General features: G+C 49.1%; 1 protein-coding gene across 4 annotated transcripts in view; it reads right to left on the minus strand.

The window, feature by feature from the left end:
- MMUT (methylmalonyl-CoA mutase) overlaps nt 1–25,212 on the minus strand; it is an 89,320-nt gene that overhangs the window by 56,411 nt on the left and 7,697 nt on the right. The window contains exons 1-5 of one of the 4 annotated variants that reach the window (XM_083178700.1): nt 15,864–15,986; nt 13,186–13,617; nt 8,948–9,315; nt 4,293–4,450; nt 1,851–2,022 (exon numbers count right to left, since the gene is read on the minus strand). In XM_083178700.1, the coding sequence (XP_083034826.1) occupies nt 1,851–2,022; nt 4,293–4,450; nt 8,948–9,315; nt 13,186–13,588 (1,101 nt within the window). In that variant the 5' untranslated portion in view covers nt 13,589–13,617; nt 15,864–15,986. Of the gene's footprint in view, nt 1–1,850; nt 2,023–4,292; nt 4,451–8,947; nt 9,316–13,185; nt 13,618–15,816; nt 15,987–25,212 lie in introns of those variants that run through there. The other 3 variants (XM_083178701.1, XM_083178699.1, XM_083178698.1) reach the window with 3 other exon arrangements.

The following is a 25,212-nucleotide window of genomic DNA, read 5'->3' on the forward strand; positions in this document are numbered from 1 at the left end:
ATTAGATAGACTAAAATATCTCATGTGCTGCAGGAGAAAAAACCCCTTTTAAAAACAAAGCTAAATCCATTTTTGCCAGCCTCACTCTAGTAGAGGGTACGTCTTTGTTAGTAGTGTTAGTAAATAGGCAGTCCAATAATATTAGTACTGTCTGTAGTCTGAAACAACCGGTCCAATGTTAGCTAACAATCCTCCAATTAGTTCTGTTATTTGACTGGATACTCCACCAACCATTAGTAGTAGAAAAATTAGTGGCAGTAGTAAATGAGGTTTTTTTTTTTTTTTCATCTAAAAAATATTTTTTTTTTTTATAATGACCACATCTCTGCTTACAATCGGCTGGAGGGCTGAAGGAAGTGCTATTAGTATCAGTGTCCGCAGATAAAACTCATTAGTAAGGAATCCTGGATAGTTGAAGACACAGCCCTGATTGTAGTTAAAGCTCCGGTATGCCGGCCGGCAGTACCTTTTAGGTGGCAGAAGAGAAAGGGTACTTGTTTCCTAGCACGGCGCCCAGATTTTCTACGTACGCAAATGTAGGGAAATCGCATTGCATGGGCCATTTGAGTGCCGCGCGTCGCCATGCGATTTTTTCATGTCATTTTTCACTGCTCTGTGTGCCCCAGGGGATCGCATCGCACCTCCCGCAAAATCGCATGCGATTTTATAGTGTGTGCAATGCCATTACTTAGCTATACAATAATATCATTGTATGACATACAATGATGTTTTACGCACCCCCCCACTATCCACGCCTCCCCGAAGCATGGCGGGCGGCAGCGTAACGCGTCCTTTGACTATTTTATACTCCCACTATCCACGTCGAGTTGATTTTATATAGTGTGGCGAACGCAGCGAGCCACCGAGCCTGAAGCAAGGCGAGCGCAGCGAGGGGACGCGGATTACTTTACATGTATTCCACATGCACTCGCCACGCTTCGGGCTGGGTGGCTCGCCACACTATATAACGTCAACTCCACGCCGACGTGGATAGTGGGGGTATGAAAAAGTCAGACACATTCCGCCGCCACTCGCCGTGCTTCGGGGTGGCGTGGATAGTGGGGGGTGTGTAAAAACCTATTTGTATGACATACAATCATATTATTGTATAGCTAATGTAATGGCATCGCACACCCTATAAAATCTCATGCGATCGCATGAGATTTTGCAGAAGGTGCGATGCGATGTGATCCCCTGGGACATACAGAGCAGTGAATAAATTACATTAAAAAATCGCATCTCATCGCATGGCACGGCACTAAAATGGCCCATGCGATTTCCCTACGCAGAATAGCCCACTAAGCACATAGCTTAGTGGGCGCCGTGCTAGGAAACAAGTACCAAAAAAAGTAACTGTGCACCTGGACAAGCCACGCTGCAGTACAAGGGATGCAATTAAATACTGCACATTATTTTTGCATGACCTAAGATCGCATTTTGGAGGAAGATCACATTACCATGCCACAAATTCCAAAAATTTGCATTTTTGATTGGATCTGAACACAAAACAGTCTGTAAAAAGTTTGTTAGGGAGAACCAAGACAGAAACTTTGTAAGGGTGTGCCGGGAGTCAGTTCCACAACGGACACGGGTAACTAGCACCATGCCTGTAAAACCAGTGAGGCACTATGGTTGGAGACACCTGTTGCAGCCAAGAGCCCCTCACAGCAAAAAGGACACAAGGCTTTGTGTGTCTGAGGTGTGGCCTCACGGGAGCCCCACTGACGTCACCTAATGGGAGGACATATTTCTGACCATGTGACAATACTCACAGCTAATGTGCTGTACACACACTATGGCATAACCATGCCTGCTGGAGAATAGCCCCGCGGTACATGGTGCGCCCTCACCTGCTCAGTAAGAGACCAGCCGGAGGTCTGGCAATGTGCTCGCAGCAACAGGGACTTCTGGTCCTTGGGCTGGAAATTCTTCTCTATCAGGTGCGCCCACAGCCGTCTTCCGGCTCTCATTTTGGCAATTTCCATGTAAAAATTCATCCCGATGCCCCAAAAGAATGACAACCTAAAAAGGTAAAGGGGGGCAAGAATTTGTGAATGATTGTAGTTGGCATCATATCGCTCCTGACCCTGGGTTCTGTGTATAATAAATGATACAGTATGTGTAATAATGACATCGAAATGTAACAATATTATGGTTAATTAAGGTTCACAATAGATGCTGTTGTTAATGTGCTGCCCCTGGGTTTCTGAATAGTCCTTTCAGTGCCCCCTAGTGTTGCTGAGGTGTATTGCAGCACACACACCGTAAAGCTGGCCATACCTTAGGTCGGCACCTGAAATAGGCGACATGGCTAAGGTCAATACAAGCATTAAATCAACAATGGAAAGGCCGACAGTCAAAAGGTGGACATGAGTTTTAAAAAAATTTTTGTCCCGAATGTCTCAGTGTACCACGTCCCCACGTACGGCCCGCTGCGCTCAGCACACTATTTTATTCTCCCACCATGCCCTAGTGCAGGGGTGGGGAACCTTTTGGGGCCCGCGGGACGTTTACATTAAGGCATAATGCCTCGGGGGCCATTTAAAAAAAAAAAAAAAAGTACAAATCGTCCTGCGGCAGCCGTCCCACGCTCCGGGCTGCCTCAGGTTTCAAGTCGCCAATCTGTTTGGTCCGGCGGCTGTGCAGGGAGTCTCATACAGGGGAAATCTTGCGATAGGTCGGTAGCTGTCACGAGATTATCCCTGTATGAGACTCACTGTACTGCCATTGGGCGGGCCACAAACACCACGGGCCACAAACACCGACTCCGGGGGCCGTAGGTTCCCCACCGCTGCCCTAGTTGATGGTAAAGTACAAAATTCCACCGGTTGGCACATGATCGGGTCAATATATATATTTTTTTAAATTAATGTGGACCTTCCCATTGTTGACCGAATGCCTGCGTCCACCTTCTGACCCGGTCGACCTTACCCATGTCGACCTATGGACTGTCGACATTCAGTGGTTGACCCATTGCATGTTGACTTTAGAAGGGTCGACTTAATGACCATATCCCGGCCAAATACTACTGCACTGTATAACAGCAGTGTATGGCCATCCGATCCCCAGCGAGCCGGCCGGGACCTCCCTGGGTAGCAGGATCACATTCGATACATCGCAAGCGGTCCTTTCACATGTAATGTATCACATGCGACCCGTGTTCCCCATCGCTGGGTGGAGGGCTCCCAATCAGAGGCCGACCCAGGTCTGTTGTGCGCAGGACCACGCTTTGGACTCGATGGGACATCACACACCTCCGATTTGGGGGGGGGGGGGATATGGGGGCCTTAAGAAAGGGATTCTTTACGGTCAGGGCGGTTAAAGTTTGGAATTCTCTGCCAGAAGTAGTAGTATTGGCAGACTCAGGGCTAGATAAACTTATAGCAGACAGTAACAGAAAGCAGGCCTGTACAACCTGGGGTTTTCCAGTTATTGTGAAACTACACATCCCAGCATGCATTGCCACCGTTTTAGAATTCTATAATAGTAAAACGGTGGCAAGGCATGCTGGGATTTGCAGTTTTACAACAGCTGGAAAGACATAGGTTGGCCAGGCCTGACGTACAGGGTTACAACACTCTGGGTAAAGTACATTAGGGGGACCGGGCAGTAATACATTGGCCACTAATCATGAGGAAGTCTAGATTGAAGGGATACCTCGGCTAGACCCAAGTACACAAAATTCCAAAATGTATATTAATATAGTTTGAAGTCGATAGACAAAAGTCTTTTTTTCAACCTCACTTACTATGTAACAGCATAATATGACTGTATGGGGTTTAGTTGCTATGGGCAACCAGTCAGATTTTATCTAAGAGCTTGTGAGGCAGTACTGCTAGCCATTACACTGCCCGTGCTGACCCAAGCACATGACTCTTATTTCTAGGGCCAGCTGGTGAGATCACTAAGACATTATGGGGTAGATTTATTAAGCTCGATGAAGTGATAAATAAACCGGTCAATCAGCTCCTAACAGTGAAGTTACAGACTTGGTTTGAAAAATGATAGGTAGGAGCTGATTGGCCAGTGATAAAAACCAGACACTTTGGGTCAGATGCACTAAGCTTCAAAGTGACAAAATGGAGAGTGATAAACAACCAATCAGCTCCTGCCTGACATTTTTCAAATACTCTGTGACATGGCAGGTAGGAGCTGATTGGCTGGCTGTTTATCGCTCTCCACTTTATCGCTTTTGCAGCTTAGTGCATCTGTCCCTGAATCACGTCACCGAGCTTAGTAAATCTACCCCTCATTTACTAGGTCCTTCTATGTCCTGCAAGAAACCTACTTACCTGGGTGCAAACTCATCAATGGTCAGCCCGGCTTTCAGGCCTGTCCTGCAATACTCCAACCCGTCGGCTACGGTGTATGCCAGCTCCAGCACTGCATCCGCCCCGGCTTCCTGCATGTGGTACCCGCTGATCGAGATGGAATTAAATTTTGGCATATGCTGTGTAGAGGGAAGATAAACAGGTTGATATGATTACACTGGAAACCATGTAAAACAGAAACCGCAGACAATATGATTATAAAAATCCTCCACAATATGAGAACAGGTCTGTATAAAGATGACAGGATTATATAACAAGTCTCTATATGTGACAGGAATTGCGAGCAATAATTATTAACGAACCTTTATTTTATTTAGCTTTTTTGTTTCTACTTTATGTTAGTGTGAATGTATCGGCTTTTCGGGATCTCTAAACTCAAATGATATGAACAAATACGGAAGACCCACGCCATAAAATGTATTTATTTTTTATTAGCAGTGCCTGGCTGCGATCTACTTCATAGAACTTATTATCCTGGTTCCTTATCTTGGTAGGAGCTGGAAGTTTCCCTTCAATAATCGGACAGACAGGAAGTGTAAATGTCCACACAGACAAAATGGCTCCTCCGTGAGCAAGGACCAATCGGAAATGTCCTCAGTGCTGTAATCTCTGTTGAAATTGTTACTTACATCTATATAGCATTAATGCAACAGGCTCTGACTGGATTAATTCCTTAGTTTAAAAAAATTATTGACGAAACAGGATATATAAATGGTTCATGTTTTTTGTACCAGTATCGAACTTTTGTCAAGCGATTTGGCACGGTGGATTTATATTAGGACAAGGTTGTGCTATATAATGTACGTGTGTTAGGCTCAACTATAGAATACATACAATACACAGGATGCTGCAATGAAAAGCTGCAGTCACATTTATTTTGTCAAAAGCAGGTGACCCACACACAAGGGGGGTTATTCTGATTCACTCAGAAAGGCACAATCTAATGGACAAAACCATGTGTACTGCAGGTGGGGCAGATGTAACATGTGCAGAGAGAGTTAGATTTGGGTGGGGTTTTACTTCAAACTGATATCTATATTTTGGGTACTTGTGTACTAGCACGGCGCCCATCGCATCGCAGACCATAAGGCATACGATGGTATGCGATGCGATGTTACGCGATACCATCGCATTGTATGGCATTGTATCGCATGCCCCCTATAACATAATTAAATGTGATGGGTGCTTACTATGTTAAAAACACCCCCAACGGCACCCCCACTATCAACGCCAACCCGAAGCGTGGCGAGGGGCGGCGGTACGCGTCCTCCGACCTTTTCATACCCCCACTATCCACATCGACGTGTAGTTGATTTTATAAAGTGTGGCGAGCGGACGCGGATACCTGTGAAGCCCGCGAAGGGACGCGGATACCTGCGCTCGCTACGCTTCGGGCTCGGTGGCTCGCTGCGCTCGCCACACTATATAAAATCAACTCCACGCCGATGTGGATAGTGGGGGTATGAAAAGGTCGGAGGACGCGTACCGCCGCCCCTCGCCACGCTTCGGGTTGGCGTTGATAGTGGGGGTGCCGTTGGGGGTGCTTTTAACATAGTAAGCCCCCATTAGGGTGCTTATACAATTAAAAATCGTATAGGGGGCTTATACAATTTAAAATCGCATCGGTGTGCATCGGGTGTATGGCATGCGATGCGATTATATGTCGTACGACTTAATATCGTGGGCGCCGTGCTCGTACACAAGTATAGGGATATTGCATTCTAAAAATAAAGCAGCCAGTATTTACTCTGCACAGAAACTAACACCCAAATCTAACTCTCTCTGCACATGTAACATCAGCCCCACCTGCAGTGCAGCATGGTTTTGCCCATTCGAGAGTGATTGTGCCTTTGCGAGTGAATCAGAATAACCCCCAAGGGCTCCAGGGTTTTCCACAAACGTCAGTGCAGAGCATACACTATGAGCTAGTTATAACTTTACTTCTCCTATTATGAATGACTATTACTTGGCTCTCATTTAAAGGATAATTGTGGGCTGAGGGCATAATGTAGATGTAGATTGTTGATAAAATTGCGTCTTGTGCCAAGTCTCGCTGATAGAGATAGGGGTAATTACTAGATTAGGGGCAAAGATCTGCATTCATTTCCATACCAAGCAGTGTGTGTTTGTGAGACTCATAGAAGACAAAACCGCCATAGAGGACAAAAAACGGATTCAAATCTTCTATATATATCTTCTTTTATACTGTAAGCATGCGAGCAGGGCCCTACTACCTCAAAGTCATTTCTGCACATGTGCATACGCTGGGTGCGTGCAGCCATGGTGAACAGGGTGTCTGCCGGGCACACGCACCCAAGTCACTGAATTATAGTTATATAATTTAAAATTTTTTATTGGTACTTGTTTCCTAGCACGGCCACAATCGCGGGCATCGCGGGTCATTTATAATGGTCTGCGATGCGACCGTCGCGATGCCCGCGATTTCCCATTGAAATGCACTGAAAAAGTCAAAATCGCGTCGGTCGCATCGCATGCGGCCAAAAAAAGCATGCGATGGTACCGACGCGATGCCCGCGATTTCCCATAGGGAACAATGTAAAATGCCTCAATTTACCCAAATCAACATAGGGAACAATGTTTAATGGCCCAGAGACCCCAAAATACCCCCCTGAACAGTGAAATGGCCCCCCCAAAAATTGTTAACGCCACCCCACGATCAACGTGAACCCGAAGCGTGGCGAGCGCAGCGAGCCCGCGAGGGGCAGCGGTACGCGTCCTCCGACCTTTTCATACCCCCACTATCCACGTCGGCGTGGAGTTGAGAATAGAAAGTGTGGCGAGCGCAGCGAGCCACCGAGCCCCGCGAGGGGACGCAGATACCTGTGAAGCCCGCGAGGGGACGCGGATACCTGTGAAGGTATCCGCGTCCGCTCGCCACGCTTCGGGCTCGGTGGCTCGCTGCGCTCGCCACACTTTCTATTCTCAACTCCACGCTGACGTGGATAGTGGGGGTATGAAAAGGTCGGAGGACGCGTACCGCTGCGCTCGCCACGCTTCGGGATCACGTTGATCGTGGGGTGGCGTTAACTATTTTTGGGGGGCCATTTCACTGTTCAGGGGGGTTTTTTGGGGTCTCTGGGCCATTTAACATTGTTCCCTATGTTGATTTGGGTAAATTGAGGCATTTTCCATTGTTCCCTATGGGAAATCGCGGGCATCGCGTTGGTCGCATCGCATGCGATTTTTTTGGCCGCATGCGATGCGACCGACGCAATGTTTTTACCTGCGATGCCCGAGATCCTAATCGTTGTGGCCGTGCTAGGAAACAAGTACCTTTTTATTTAAATCAAACAAACAAACTACAAAACAAAAACGAAAATCATGTTCATCTACAAAACATACCTATTTATAAAGATGGAAAGTCATTGTTATTCTATACTGTCCCCAGTGATATGGGTGTCTCCTATTTCATACATTTAATTATCCACCAGGAATTTAAAGCAAATAGATTTATTCCTCACTAGGATTTAAATCTTGTTTTCCATAGGCTTAGGTAGGCAGTAGCCTGGAAACACAAGCATGGTACCTCTACTGCTCGGGTAGGCATGAATACAGGAGCATGGTAGGTCACCTGCTCGTTTAGGCATGGAAACAGGAGCATAGAACCGCACCTACTGGAAACACGAGCATTGAACCTCACCTACTCGTGTAGGCATGGAAACAGGAGTATGGAACCTCACCTGATTGTCTAGCTATGGAAACACGAGCATGGAACCTCTACTGCTCGTGTAGGCATGGAAAAAGGAGCATTGAACCTCACCTGCTCATGTAGGCTTTGAAACAGGAGTATGGAACCTCACCTACTGGAAACATGAGCATGGAACGTCACCTGCTCGTGTAGGCATGGGAAAAGGAGCATGGAACGTCACCTACTGGAAACACGAGCATGGAACGTCACCTGCTCGTGTAGGCATGGAAGCACAAGCATGGAACGTCACCTGCTCATGTAGGCATGGAAACAGGAGTATGGAACCTCACCTACTCGAAACACGAGCATGAAACCTCACCTGCTCATGTAGCTATGGAAACACGAGCATGGAACCTCACCTACTGGAAACACGGGCATGAAACCTCACCTGCTCATGTAGCTATGGAAACACGAGCATGGAACCTCACCTGCTCATGTAGGTATAGAAACACGAGCATGGAACCTCACCTGCTCATGTAGGTATGGAAACACGAGCATGGAACGTCACCTGCTCATGTAGAAATGGACACACGAGCATGGAACCTCACCTGTTCATGTAGGTATAGAAACCCGAGCATGGAACGTCACCTGCTCATGTAGAAATGGACACACAAGCATTGAACCTCACCTGCTCATGTAGGTATAGAAACACGAGCATGGAACCTCACCTGCCCATGTAGGTATAGAAACACAAGCATGGAACCTCACCTGCCCATGTAGGTATAGAAACACAAGCATGGAACCTCACCTGCCCATGTAGGTATAGAAACACGAGCATGGAACCTCACCTGCTCATGTAGGTATGGAAACCGGGCCTTGGAACCTCACCTGCATATGTAGGTATGAAAAGAGATCATGGAACCTCACCTGCTCCTATAAGTACGGAAACTCAAGCATGGAACCTCACCTGCGACGTGTACTGGAAGATATCCGCGATGATGCGCATGGAAGGCTCCGGGGGGAATATATATGTGTTCCGCACCATAAACTCCTTGAGAATGTCATTCTGTATAGTGCCGGTCAGCTTCTCCTGGGGTACCCCCTGCTCCTGCCCAGTGACAATGAACATGGCCAGAATAGGGATGACAGCTCCATTCATGGTCATGGAGACCGACATCTTGTCCAAAGGGATGCCGTCAAAAAGCATTTTTGTGTCCTCCACTGTGTCTATGGCAACCCCAGCCATGCCGACGTCTCCGTGAACCCGAGGGTTGTCCGAGTCATAGCCGCGGTGGGTGGCCAAGTCGAAGGCTACAGATAGTCCCTGCTGGCCAGCTGAAGGCAAACCAAACACAGTTAGTATGGGGAGGTCTACAGTCTGGTGAAGAACAGAAGACACAGCCGGATTTGAGGATGGTTAGGCAAGTATACAATCTCTTATATATTTAGCCAGATCTGTCACTCATCCCCTGTGTAGCTAACGTTCCCGCCCAGCGGCATACACAAACCCGCCCCCATAGGGAAAAGACCAGTGTTTTATGTGTATAACGTTTTCATGTGTATAACGTTCCACCCCCTTGACATCACCTCCACCCGCCCAGCCAGGGCTACAGTACACGCCCACCATCCACCATTACTCCACAGACACCATCCACCATTACTCCTGCACCCACCCCCCAGACCGCCGCGACTCCCCCCTCCCGCGATTCGTGGGACCCCCGCGACCCCCCCTCCCGCAATCCGCGGGACCCCCCGTGACCCCCCCCCTCCCGCGATTCGCGGCCCCCCCGCGACCCCCCCCCCCTCCCGCGATTCACGGCACCCCCCCGCGACCTCCCCCTCCCGCAATTCACGGCACCCTCCGCGACATTCGCGGGACCCCCGTGACCCCCACTCCCGCGATTCGAGGGACCCCCGGCACCCCCCCTCCCGCGATTCACGCGACCCCCGGCACCCCCCCTCCCGCGATTCACGCGACCCCCGGCACCCCCCCTCCCGCGATTCGTGCGACCCCCGGCACCCCCCCCCCCCCCCTGAGATTCGCGCGACCCCCGGCACCCCCTCCCCCCGTGAGATTCACACGACACCCCCCCTCCCCTCCCGAGATTCACGCGACGCGACCCCCGGCACCCCTCCCCAGATTCGCGCGACCCCCGGCACCCCCCCCCCCTCCATTCGCGCGACCCCCGGCACCCCCCCCCTCCATTCGCGCGACCCCCGGCACCCCCCCCCTCCATTCGCGCGACACCCCCCCCACCCTCCCTCCCGAGATTCGCCCGACACCCACCCCACACCCACACCTCCACCTCCCCCCCCCCGAGATTCGCGAGGCACCGGCACCACCACCACCACCCCCTCCCGTGATTCACGGCACCCCCCGCGACCCCCCCTCCCACGATTCACGGCACCCCCCACGCGATTCGCGACACCCCCGTGACCCCCAATCCCGTGATTCGCGGGGACCCCGTGACCCCCACTCCCGCGATTCGCGGGACCCGCGCGACCCCCGGCACCCCCCCTCCCGCGATTCGCCGGACCCCCGTGACCCCCCCCTCCCGCGATTTGCGGCACCCCCCACGACCCCCCTCCTGCAATTCACGGCGCCCCCTCCCGCAATTTGCGAACCCAAGCCCCCTCCCGCAATTCGCAGACTCCCCCTCCCGCTATTCACGGCACCCCCGTGGACCCCCTACCACAATTTGCGCCCCCCCCCCTACCGCGATTCGCGGCACCCTCCGCACCCGCGATTCGCGGGCCCCCCGTGACCCCCCCCCGCAATTCGCGGCACCCCCGCGCCCCCTCCCACGGATTCGCCACGCTCCTCTCTCGTGATTCGCTGTGTCCCCCTCCCGCGATTTGCAAACCCCCTCCCGCGATTCACAGCACCCCCCCTCCTGCGATTTGCGACCCCCCCCCGCGATTCCCGCCCCCCTCCAGCGATTCTAGCCCCCCCGCGCCACCCCTCCCGTGATCCGTGCCCCCCCCCGGAATTTGCAGATCCCTCCCGCGATTCACAGCACCCCCCCCCCGCGCACCCCCTCCCACAATTTGCGGACCCCCCCTCCCGCGATTCGCAGCACACCCACAATTCACGGCACCCCCACGCCCCCTCCCGCGATTTGCAAACCCTTGCCCCCTCCCGCGATTCACGGCACCCTTTCTCTTGCGATTTGCGACCCCCTCCTGCGATTCCAACCCACCCTCCAGCGATTCTAGCCCCCCCTGCGCCCCCCCCATTTGCGGACCCCCTCCCGTAATTTGCGCCCAACCGCAACCCCCTCCTGCGATTTGTAAACCCCCTCCTGTGATTCACGGCACCCCCCTCCCGCAATTTGCGGACCCCCCCTTCCCGCGATTCAAGGCCCCCCCGTGGCCCCTCCCGCGATTTGCAGACCCCCTGCCGCTAATTGCAGATTCCCGCAACCCCCTCCAGCAATTTGCAGACCCCCCTGACCCCTTTCCGGCAATTCCCCCCCCAGCAGACCCCCGCTCCTGCATTTCACATACCCCCGTGAGAATGGGGAATCCTGTAGCGCCACAAGCAGGTGCCGCCCCTAGGTGGGAAATCCGGCCTAGCTGCCGCACTGCAGGTTCATCCACTGCCAGAAGTGTCCCCACGGTCCTCTGCACCAGCACCACAACTTTTATCAATATCTTGCGCACATACCACTATTATACAGCCTCCTGCTCTCATGCACCCCCTTACTCCCTCCCAGTGCGAGGAGATGCTCACCCACTGCCGGGAGCTGCATACTGTTCCCCACCCTCCTCCAGTTCTAGGGATGCCTATCGACCATCAATGATTTAAAATCATCGATGGTTTATGGCCGATGTTGAAGACTTTTGCCATCGATGTGGGAGGACCAGATGGTTTCCCTACATCAATGGCAAAGAAGAACTGATCAAGTTTCAAATTTTTTTAAGGTGCCGGGACACGGAGCATAGCTCCGCCCCCCCCCACACCCGGAAGTCCCGCCACCGAGTTCTGATTGACCCACGGCCTATTCAGTCAGATATAATGGATGACCATCGATAGCTACAACAATCGATGGTTATCCAAGTAATAAGTTACTACTATCGATGGCAGGTGCAAAATCGCCATCAATGCCAACCATCGATGGCGTCTGCACCAATGCCCATCCCTACTCTGCAACAGCCAAACACTTTTACTACCCCTCATGTCCACACACCTCTATCCCTGCCCTGCCTCCTGTTCTCCTGCCCCGTAACTTCTGCCAGTGGGGACCTGCTCACCCTGTGTTGCCCACATTCCCCTATCATGCTTTACCACCCAGCCTCCTGCTCTCATGCACCCTACCTCCCACCCAGTAGGAGGTGACACTGACTCAGGGGCACCGTCCTGTACTCCTGTGCTGCCACGCTGGACCCTCACCCACTGGCAGAAGCTGCACAGTGTTCCCCGCCCTCCTCTTTAGTCCCCCTTATGCCACACACCCCTATCACTACCCAGCTTCCTGCTCTACCGAACCGTAACTTCCACCACTGGTGAGTCGCTGACGCTGTGTTGCTCACATACCCCTATCATTCCTCATAGCCCAGCCTCCTGCTGTCATGCACCCTAACTCCCACCCAGTAGGAGGAGACACTGACTCAGGGGCACTGTCCTGTACTCCTGTGCTGCCACGCTGGACCCTCACCCACTGGCAGAAGCTGCACAGTGTCCCCCACCCTCCTCTTTAGTCCCCCTTATGCCCACACACCCCTATAACTACCCAGCATCCTGTTTTCCTGTGTTGTGACCTCCGCCAGTGGGGAGCCGCTGACTCAGAAACACCTTACTATACTATTGCACACACACCTCAACAACACGCACTCACCCCCCCCCCCTCCAAATGTCACGGTACCCTCCACACTATCAATGTACATCTTACTCTGTAACCGCTTTTTAATTAAACAAAACAATACACACCCCCTTCCAAATCATATGCTCTCTATTTAACACATTTCACCTATAACTCAAGTTGCAATACAGGCATCTTTCATACAATTCTAACCATATTTCTCACAATACAAACGGTTCACAAATTAAGGGGGCGCAGCCCCTTACGACGGTGTGAAGAGCGCCGTAGGTCGCGATGAATCACCTAGTAATTATATATACTATGGGTGGCAGATAAGGGTCATTAATCAACTGCACAATTTATTTTAACTGGAAACCTCCATCACCCTAAAAAAAGCACTCACCCTTTATGTTGTCTCTATAGAACTTGTTACTCTCCTCCACGGTGCTGAAACCAGCGTACTGCCGGATGGTCCATGGTCTGTGCGTGTACATGGTAGGGTATGGACCTCGGCTGAACGGCTTCACCCCTGGCAGCTCCTCGGGCAGGTTTGCCGTGTCCCTTTTGGTGTAAAGAGGCTTTATTGCTATACCCTCTGGCGTGTGCCACCGCAGGCTCTCCGGGTCTTTCCCTTTCAACTGTTTCTTGGCCAGTGCTGTCCATTCTGGATGTAAGGTTTGATTGTGCCGGCTCTGTGCGGAGGTGCAGCGGCTCAGCCGGAGGAGGCCTGGCAGCTTGGTGCGACCAGGGTGCTGATGTTCGCATAGGCTTCCCAGCACCAGGTGCTGCACTCGCGCCCTCAGCATGATTAGAGGGCTACCAGACGTCTGAATTGCTGGAGGTAGCAACACAATGGAGAAGATGAGAATGAAATATTTATTTAATGTACTCTATAGTATTCAAATATAAAATGGAAATGACTTAAATCTGCCAGAAAACAAGTTACAGTATTTGGACGAGTGGCATGCATAATTATATTATAATGGACAACTGAAAAAAAAAAATGAACAAGCGAGTGTTCAGTACTCTGTGGACCGTACAGGCCCTAACTGTGTGGAGTTTGTATATTCTCCATGACAATCTACAAATTCTGCACAGTTTTCAACATAATACTCCATGAGTGCATTCATTTACAGTGGTTTGTATCTTGTACGGTAGATTTCTGTATTTGTATAGTTTTATATATTATATGATTGCTTGATACACCCCCCCCCCCCCCCCCCCCCCCCACAGCCCAAACTTTAACAATGAAAAGAAAAAATTGGTTTATGCACGATTGATGTTCTATGCTGTAGCTCCACCCACCAATTATATGGGGAGGGGGGTTGCCTATTTCGTCAGTTCTGGACCCCACAATTTCTGGAGAAAGCGGTGAGTGTGTGTACGTACACGGGCAAAGACTAGATGTGCCCAGTGGGGACAATAAATAAAGAATGATTGCTCAGCTGGCCATAGATTGACACATGAAAAGGTTGACATACCTTAGGTCGATGTGGTCAAAAGGTTGACACATACAACTGGCAGACATGTGAAAGGTCGACACAAGGTTTTTACATTTTTTTTCCCGAGGTACCGCACCCGAAGTGGTAAAAACTCATGTCGACCTTTTCCATGTCAAGCTTTTGAAAATTAACCGATTGATGATGCTGACCCTGTCGACCAATAGTGATTGACCTTCTATAGTGGTCCCTTTGACCCATACCACCCAGTGATTCCTATCTGCCGCCAATTTCTGGGTTTCTATGTAACATCGTCCTGTTTGCAAAGGGCTGGCGGTTTCTTTTTTAACCATCAATTACAAGTCCAAACAAAAACCATACAGCAGTGAGCATTGTGTGGCCAATGATGTAAGGCTCAGATATACCGTATACAATGCTAACCCTGAACTCTTGTGTGCTACCAGTACATGTAAGCATTTTCATACTGACACCCATTTACAATGCTGTAAAACTCTCCTTATAAACATGATGGATGAGCATTTTCAAATACGAAAACCAGGGCAGTAAACTGTTGAGCTGGACATTCCCTGTGACTTGCTCAGTGCGGAGGGTAGTGGCATCTGGCACAGTGCCACTTGCTGCACCCTAAGTATAATAACCACAGCAACCGACCAATCACCTGTTTATATCTCTTCACTGCCCAAAGCCAATAAAACGCTGGATCCCATGACACTAGCATTAAGGAAAATGTCCATGTGTCAGGCCTAATAAGCCAGTCATGGCAACTGCAGACACAGCATACTGCTGCATCTAATCACAATATTCTCATGATCGCAATGTCTCTTGTGTCTCCCTATACGGCTAAACAGGGCCTCAATGCAGTATATGGTATTTAAAGAACTGGTTGCATAAACACGTGTAGGAAGGACACACTATTAACCAGTCTTGCAAATATAACCTTTCAATACACAACTGGAGCATTTTCACTGGTTACCTCTGTCACTGGTGCAATAATACAGAGACAGACAATCGAATTATGGTATCATAGAATGCATATTAGACGGATCATCATTGAGTTCCTGGATCAATCGGACTCCACCATAATGGTACAAACACATGCAGAGACATGTATGAAAACTGTCCTATAAGGTAACCGCACAGGGAAGTCATTGTCATAGCTGACATTGGATTGGTCGCAATTTGCACTGTCCAATACAAGGAGATATATATATATATATATATATATATATATATATATATATATATATATTGCAGTCAATCACAGGTTGTGGTGAAGCAGTGTTGCCATTTGTATAAACTATACTATACACTCTGCTGGTTGGCATGGTATTTTAATAATATCCTGCTGCAAATATAATGTATCAACTACGTATGCATTGGGGAGGGTGTCCAGAGCTTGCAATCACTGCAGTCTGTGGCCACGTTATGCAGCGCCCCTTCTTACATAGCACTAACAGCAAAGTTATATACAGTATACACAACACATGCCTGACCAGTGACTGCACCAATGGCAATGCACATAGCTGGGGGTGTGCCTGTGAATGAGCCCTGCACCCAATATGCCCGGTTCTCACCCAGTGGTGGCAACTCCGGGCACTAGCACCTTGCTTGACACTCTCACCTTACCAGCAGCGTCCTGGCAGCTGTAATATGTCAATACCAGCAAAACAGGACTACAACTCCCAGCGTTCCCTGCTCCTAGCTTCCGGTGTGCGCATCACATTCTCCACCCCCTGTAACTTGGTAAAAGTGCTTTTGGTTCCTGGTAACTTACAACCCGAGTTATTTCATGTCGAGCGCCGCCATGTGGCAGGTACAGGAAAATGTATATTTGTTTGTTAGGGTCAGACAACCTGTACGGGCGTTATGGGCGGGGATAGTAGTTTCAACTTCCACAGCAGCTGAAGGGTTCAAGCCCCAACCTCCTTTTTTATGAGCTTGTTACATGTGAAGTGCTCATGCTACATGTATGGAATGACAGCTTGTAAATAACATCTATTGTATGTACGCAGAATTGCGCGCTTGCGTGATGGCGTAGGAGATCGTTTGGTACTTGTATACTATCACGGCTCCCATCGCATGCCATCGCATGCCATATGCGATGGCATGCGATGCGATTTTACTGGGTTTTTAATGCATTCGTGAAAAATCGCATGCCATCGCATCGCATGTGATCGCATGCGCTGCGATGCCATTTTTCACAAAAATCATGGACATGTAAAATGCACCCCAAATGTAATTTTTCACACTGTATTAGCCCCACTATCAACGCCAACCCGAAGCGTGGCGAGCGCAGCGAGCCCGCGAGGGGCGGCGGTACGCCTCCTACGACATTTTCATACTCCCACTATCCACGTCGGCGTGGAGTTGAGAATAGAAAGTGTGGCGAGCGCACGCGAATACCTTCACAGGTATCCGTGTCCCCTCGCGGGCTTCACAGGTATCCGCGTCCCCTCGCGGGGCTCGCTGCGCTCGCCACGCTTCGGGCTTGGTGGCTCGCTGCGCTCGCCACACTTTCTATTCTCAACTCCACGCCAACATGGATAGTGGGGGTATGAAAAGGTCGTAGGACGTGTACCGCCGCTGCTCGCCACGCTTCGGGTTGGCGTTGATAGTGGGGGTGATACAGTGTGAAAAATGACATTTGGGGTGCATTTTACATGATTTGAACACCTGTCCATGATTTCTGTGAAAAATGGCATCGGATCGCATCGCATGCGATCACATGCGATCGCATGCAATGCGATTTTTCCCTGTACGATGCCCATCGTGGGAGCCGTGATAGTATACAAGTACCGATTGACCACTCTAGTGGTGCGCAGCTGGGGATATTAATGAAGGCCAAAGGGCCATATGTACTAAGCCTTGAAAAGTGATCAAATGGAGAGTGATAAACCACCAGCCAATCAGCCCCTAACTGTCATTTTCAAACACAGTCTGTGACATGACAGTTAGCAGCTGATTGTCTGGTGGTTTATCACTCTCCTATACCTCCCATCTTTCTTAGGGGTAGATGTATGAACTGTCAGTAAGGGGTTCATGAGCTATGCCCGCACGTTTAGCCCCTTCATTTGCTCTTGTCCTAATGTATCATTCCCGCGCAGCGGGACGGACACCAGCGGCTATACGGGAAGTCACTGTCTTCGGCAGCGCTATGTTTTTTTTACAGTACCTCCCTGTGCTGACTAATGTATCATGTTCTCTTCATCCACTTGGCCATCCTGAGGTGACGATACGGGTCAGGACTGCTGTGTTAATTTTTGGGGTTTAAAAAAATAAATAAGTTGCCAGACACAGCCCCGGAAAAGAAAACCGGCGCATGCGCAGAAAGATGGATATGGGGGACCATCGGGGTAGGATAACGCACTCCCATATCAAAACCGGCAGTGGTAATACATGAGGCCGTATACAGGACCCGCATTACCACGATAACAAGGTGAAACCATCCGGACACTTAGCGAACGTGGCGTTCCCTGCTCGGGACGGGCAGCTGCCGTCCCATAACATCAGCGTCCGCCCCGTCTTCGGTAATTAGCGGTGGAATTAAAAGTTAGTTCAGACTGACTTTTATTTCCGAAGGGGATAGAAGTCATTTAATGGTCAGTGACATGTCTCGTACGTATCCCCTCGCATGCTAGCGAGTGGATGTGGGTGGTGCTGGTGGGGCGGGCATTCGTCGGGGTGACGCTTATACGCTCACTAGGCAGTTAGCTGACCTGAATCAGGCCGTTAGGGTGGCCAATCCTGGGATCAGGTTCAGTAGGATCCCAGGATTTGGCCCTGAAATCATTGGAATTTGAATCCCGGGATTGGATCTTGCGTATCTAAAACCGGGTGGCATCTGTGGACCTACTCCTGGCTTTGCCTGCTCCATGAGGTCATGCGGTTCAGCCCGCCCACCATACTGCTTCCGGCAGCCACACCAATTGCCTCCTTCCTGCTGGATCCACCACCCGCCAGCCCCATGTAAGTAAAACTGCGGGGTGGCCTGGTGGTGGTGGATGCCCCAGGACTGGCCGCCCTATTCACACTCCCTGTTTTCTATAATGTTTCTATAATGTATGTAATATTTAGGATGGGCAGTCTGCCCCACCCTTAGATTTTTGAAGAATTGGAAGGTAGTGACTGCATCCCTTTGTCCCCATACCCCTTCCATTTTATCCATGTGTGCTTTAAATTAGAGTGGCCTGGTTCTTACCAATTAAAATTGTATTTAAAAAGGTATTCCAATTGTGAATCCCTTGATATTGCTGTGGTAGGTGGTCTTCCACAGTTTGATGAAAATGTACATTATCAACCTCATTCTTATTGTAGAGGGAGACAGAGAGAGAGGGAGAGGGAGAGGGAGAGAACAGATTGTCCTATCCAGAATCCAGAATCTGTGCTCACCACAGAATCACCTGTTCCTGCCTGTCAGGCAATGAGAGACCCTATGAAGAGGAGGAGCCAACCTGATGTGTCGATGTACAGCGGTGGTTCAAGGAGGTATTTGTATACTTACATACTTCGAGATCCGTCTTGAAAAAGTTCCCAGCTGATTACGGGAACGAAACGCGTTGACGTCATTCATCCCTCTCTGCTGACTGGAAACCTGACGTACCATCTCCTACACAGCTGAAGTGCAGCTCCCTCCCTTCCACGCTGCCGGCCATCAGCTGTTTGCCGCTGACTTTCACCACGCTGCAGCTCAAGTCTACAGCCCAGTCCCCCGCTGGCTGACAACAACATCCGCCGCCGACTTCGCTCCGTGTCTGGCTGTGGTCAGGACGGTGAATCCGTCACTGACTACTAACAGACCGGACCAGTGTGAATCCTACCACCGCTGAAGCAGGCATTGGCAGGAGAAGATAAGCTTCTTGCTCTCAAACACAGCCGGGATTTTAAAAAGGAATACTAAATAGCTCACAGCATGCTGCTACAAGGGTGAGCAATTCATTTTAGTTTGTGACCACACATTAAGGGGGAAATTTACTAATATGAAAAACCTAGTTTTTCGTATTAGTATTTTCCCTACGACTGCATACGATGTTTCAGTCGTATGCAAAGTCGTGTTCCGGAGGGGGATTTACAAAGCAGTCAGATACGACTGCTTTGTAACCCTCCGATGTCGTAGGAATTCGTATTAGCAGCCGTATATACGGCTGCTAATACGAATTATTTGTAGGCAGTCTGCACGGATCAGTCAGATCCGTGCAGGCTGCAAGGTGTAAAAAAAAAAAAAAAAAAAACGGCGTGGGGTCCCCCCCACAGCCGAAACCAGCACCAGGCTGACAGAGCCTGGAGCCGGTAATTAAAAATCAGGGAACCCGACAAATAGGGGTTCCCTGATTTTTAACAACCAGCCCCAGGCTCCTGCTCTGGGGCTGGTTCCCAAAATACGGGGGACAAAATGACTAGGGGTCCCCCGTATTTTAAGAACCAGCCCCAGGCAAAACCAGCCAGCAGGGTAATGCCACAGCCGGGGGGAGACTTTTTATGCAAGTCCCCCCGGCCAAAGCATTAACCCTACCGACCAGTCAGCCTGGCCAGGGGCCCTGGGGGAGTGGGGACCCCCCCAATAAAGGGGTCCCCCCCCTCCAGGACTTACCTGACCAGGCTGAAGCCTGGTGCTGTCCTCGATGCCCCTGGGCGGTGGGCATCGAGCTGATAGCGGTGTAAAAAATAGAACAAACGATTGTTTTTTACTGTGGCACTACAAGTGCCAGCAAGCTGGGACTTGGAGAACCACAAGTCCCAGCCTGCTGGGCATTAAAGGGCCCGCTGGGTCTTGTAGTGCCACAGTAAAAAAAATAGTTAAATAAAACACACTGACACCCATTTTAAATAAAAGTTTAACACACACATTACACACATACTGATACTTACCTATCTTGATCCCGTTGGTAGGTCGCTGGCTCCGGTGTCGGCGGCTCCGTGTCGGTGGCTCCGTGTCGGCGGCTCCGTGTCGGTGGCTCCGAGGTCCGCGTCCTGTCCGAGGATAATCCATGTTGGACCTGTGGAAGGAAATCCAACTCACCCAGGTCCTCCATGGATGGTCTTCTTTCTTCATCTGTCGACATCCAGGACTTCCAGCAGCTGCCGGCATCTCCCGCGACGCTCCCCGGCTTTCAGAGCCGGAGAGATCCTTCCTCTTCGGCGTCAGGGCTCAGAATGAATTCTGGCCAATCAGGAGCCGCCTAGCCGCCTAGCGGCCAATCAGGAAAGACCTTTCTATTGGTGTTCCATTTTCCTGTCGTATTTGCGTGGGTGTTTTACACCACTAAGCAGCCGTATTATCAGTACGGCTGCTTAGTAAATCAGAAACCACCATTCTCTATTGAATGGTGATTTCTGTCGTATCCTATCGATGGTGTAGACATTCGTATTTGTAAATACAAATACGAATGTTCCATCTTTAGGACTACGAATTGTTGTATTTTTGGGATTGCAAATCCCGAAAATACAAATTCGTAAAAAAAAAGGTGTATTTCTCCCTACGAATACACCTTTTTTTCTACGAATCCATTTTGGTAAATGTCCCCCCAAATCCCTACTACTAAATGTGAAGGTCAGCCCCATTCATAGCTGGATATTAATACAATTGTTTCGCGCACTTTACCAGCCCAAACGGAGAATAATTGGAGAATATATATCGGTACCAATAATCTGGCATAACATATGCCGTCAAGCTATTTTTTTCTCATAAAATCCACAAATAGCTTTTTTTTTTTTTTTAAACTGGATCCCAGTTCAGCATAATTGTTACATTATATTATATTAGATTTTTGTTTTATGTGTACTGTCTATTATCTATATGTAATTAAATGTATTTATTTATATTTATTTTTATATAAATTTGAAATACAAACAGTGTGTCCGTCATTCAATTTATTCCAGCCAATATTGGGATATTATTACTACTCAAATTGTTGCAAGTAATACTATTATATTCAGCAGCGCAATACACCTTTTTCTCTCCCCCTGTATACTTACATACTTGCCTGCCCTCTCGGAATGGCCCAGAGGCAACTTTAAAAGTTGGTAAGTACAGTATGCTATCATAGCAAGAACTCAGTGTAGATGCCCTGCAGTTATCTACAGTATAGTACAGTAACACAGTATAGGACAGCGAGGGAGGAGGAGGATCAATTTATTCCTTATAATAGAGAAACCACCAAATACTATAGGTCACGATTTATGATTTATTATACACCCCAAATTTTTTCTTGGTGGTGGTGGTGGGGGGGGGGGGGGGGGGGGGTATGGAACCTTTCTCCTTGTGCTCTGGCCCTGATCAACTATTGTCCTTAGCTGCAGGGAGAGATTAGGGTTAGGCTACAGTGGACAGGGTTAGGTTGCAAAGGGGGAGGGTAGGGATAGGCTTTTTGGGAGTTAGGCTGCTGACATGAGGGTTAGGCTGCAGGAGGAGGTTAGGGTTGGCTATGGGCGGGAGAGTTACGCTGCTGATATGAGGATTAGGCTGCCAGAGGAGGTTAGGGTTGGCTACGGAGGAGGACAGGGTTAGGTTGCAGGGGGAGGTTAGGGTTAGGCTGCCGGAGGAGGTTCGGGTTGGCTATGGGCAGGAGGGTTAGGCTGCAGGAGGAGGTTCGGGTTGGCTATGGGCGGGAGAGTTACGCTGCTGACATGAGGATTAGGCTGCCAGCGGAGGTTAGGGTTGGCTACCGAGGAGGATGGGGTTAGGTTGCAGGGGGAGGTTAGGGTTAGGCTGCTGACATGAGGGTTAGGCTGTCGGAGGAGGTTAGGGTTGGCTACGGAGGAGAATGGGGTTAGGTTGCAGGGGGAGGTTAGGGTTAGGCTGCTGACATGAGAGATAGGCTGTCGGAGGAGGTTTGGGTTGGCTACAGAGGATTAGGCTGCCAGAGGAGGTTAGGGTTGGCTACGGAGGAGGATGGAGTTCGGTTGCAGGGGATGGTTAGGGTTAGGCTGCTGACATGAGGGTTAGGCTGCCGGAGGAGGTTAGGGTTGGCTACGGAGGAGGATGAGGTTAGGTTGCAGGGGAAGGTTAGGGTTAGGCTGCTGACATGGGGGTTAGGCTGCCGGAGGAGGTTAGGGTTGGCTACGGAGGAGGATGGGGTTAGGTGCAGGGGAAGGTTAGGGTTAGGCTGCTGACATGAGAGATAGGCTGTCGGAGGAGGTTAGGGTTGGCTACGGAGGAGGATGGGTTTAGGTGGCAGGGGGAGGTTAGGGTTAGGCTGCTGACATGAGGATTAGGCTGCCGGAGGAGGTTAGGGTTGGCTACGGAGGAGGATGGGGTTATGTTGCAGGGGGAGGTTAGGGTTAGGCTGCTGACATGAGGGTTAGGCTGCCGGAGGAGGTTAGGGTTGGCTACATAGGAGGATGGGGTTAGGTTGCAGGGGGAGGTTAGGGTTAGGCTGCTGACATGAGAGATAGGCTGTCGGAGGAGGTTAGGGTTGGCTACGGAGGAGGATGGGGTAAGGTTGCAGGGGGAGGTTAGGGTTAGGCTGCTGACATGAGGTTTAGGCTGCCGGAGGAGGTTAGGGTTGGCTACGGAGGAGGATGGGGTTAGGTTGCAGGGGGAGGTTAGGGTTAGGCTGACATGAGGGTTAGGCTGCTGGAGGAGGTTAGGGTTGGCTATGGAGGAGGATGGGGTTAGGTTGCAGGGGGAGGTTAGGGTTAGGCTGCTGACATGAGGTTTAGGCTGCCGGAGGAGGTTAGGGTTGGCTACGGAGGAGGATGGGGTTAGGTTGCAGGGGGAGGTTAGGGTTAGGCTGCTGACATGAGGTTTAGGCTGCCGGAGGAGGTTAGGGTTGGCTACGGAGGAGGATGGGGTTAGGTTGCAGGGGGAGGTTAGGGTTAGGCCGACATGAGGGTTAGGCTGCCGGAGGAGGTTAGGGTTGGCTATGGGCAGGAGGGTTAGGCTGCAGGGGGGGGGGGGGGGTGTTGAGGTTAGGCATCAGATGAGGTTAGGGTTATGCTGTGAGGGAGTTATTGTTAGGGGTAGGGTTCAGGCTTAAGGAACTCTAAAGGGCCACAGCTGATGTCACCCAGCCACAGAACCAGTGTAATTCTTGATTGTCCCAGTTTAAAGGGACAGTATCCATGAAACCATGAAAATGAGAAAAAGTATAGTGTAATGGTTGAAAGCATAATTTTATTAATATAAAGTTTTCTACGCTACAGTCTATTAACAATCGCGGCATAAACACACTTTCATTTGAGAATTGCAAATAAATCTAATAAAGTTTTGAAATGACTAATATTATCGTTATTATATCATTATCTTTTATTATTATTAATTATAATAAACAAAAATTGTTAACGCAATAATATGAACACAGTGTTGCATCTCCATAAGAATACATTAAAGAACACTTCCACTGTAACCATTCTGGGGCACAATATATGGTTCCCTAACAATGCTGATAATACATAGCATGACCATTTTAAACAGAATACATAGGGATACCGGCATTCATAATACTGACGCCAGCATACTGATCTAAACTGAAATGTCAATTAGCAGAAATAATCTTTAAATGTACTCAGTCATTTAGATTTGTCTTATGTGTGTTATGCTGAATATAGGACTCTTATACTATGTTCCAGATATGAACAGCAGAGGGCACCCTTGCCTGTAAAATATCCAAACCAGTACTATGCAAGGTTTCCCTAGATCTGCTCACATAAACAATTGAGAGGTGGGAACAATAGAGGCAACATTGCCAGAATTAGTAAGACCACCCGGTCCCCAGCTTTGGTGACTGTATTCAATTGTTGATACCTGAACATAGCATTCAGTACTCCAATAATACACCTAATTGTTCCTGTATACAATATATTGATCAGGAAACAATCTAGTGTTATGCTCTATAAATAATAGATAGTATCTTTGCTGACCAAGTATTTAAACTGATATACAGCTGGAACTATCTTCATTATATTTATAAAATACTTACCGGACAATTACGATAATTGTACTAAAATCTACTAATATCACCTGGTTCTAAACCTAGGTGACTGTATTGTATCTGGTGGTAATCAGGCATAACACAGGGAATAACCATAAATCTATTCCCGGGCCTTGTACATAAAAGTGCCCGTGGTCCCCCAGTGTATTAGCAGGGATAAATAAGAGTATTAGCACTAATAAACACACTTTGAGTACAAAAAGTACAAGGACTTTTATTGTCAGAGATATTTACACAATAAAAACATTTTTTTCTTTATACATTGAAGATCTGCTTAAGAAAATTGACATTTTTCAGCTTAAGATCTTTTTAGGATCACTTTTTCCTCAATTCTTTATCACTAAAAACACCATCTGTGTGTGTATATGTTTGTACGTGTGATTTTAACCTCTTTAAAATTCACTGCGGCTTCCCATCATGTCATATAATGGGAATTTTTAAAATATGACCTATTAAAAGCTAAATTTTATGTGATTATTTTTTGCCTTAGTGCGTCCCCTAAACAACAGTCCTTTCTCTTCTTGCTCATCGTTTAAACTATTACTGTTTGGGAACTGCACCCCCGCAAACCGATTAAATATAACGTGGGGATTTGATCTGTAGATCACATACATTCAAATTGATTATAGAGTGCAGACATACCCCCAGCTCCATAAAGTAGCAAACCTGTCTCTGAATTATATTTCCACCAACCAATAGTAGCTACCAACCAGATATCTCTATCGCTCTTGATAATATGACAATCAATCCTACTTATTATGTAGATATTTCTCACTCAGTGTGACACACCTCTGATTAAGCAGCTTACCAACAAATTTGTTGTGTAATCAATCCTACTCCACAAGCTCGCTGCCCAGGTGTCATCCTTGACTTTGAAATCTCCTCTGTTCCCCAATTTCAATCTGTCTAAAAATCATGCCACATGCATCTTAAAATCATATTCAAAATTCACCCTAACCTTACACAAGACACACTAAAACGAAAGTGTCTCAACACGTGCGTGCCCCATTCGGGCGCAGGGTGTCGCACGGTGGATGGTGC

Source organism: Crinia signifera, chromosome 3 (assembly GCF_055691185.1).
Source record: "Crinia signifera chromosome 3, ASM5569118v1, whole genome shotgun sequence".
NCBI lineage: Eukaryota > Metazoa > Chordata > Amphibia > Anura > Myobatrachidae > Crinia > Crinia signifera.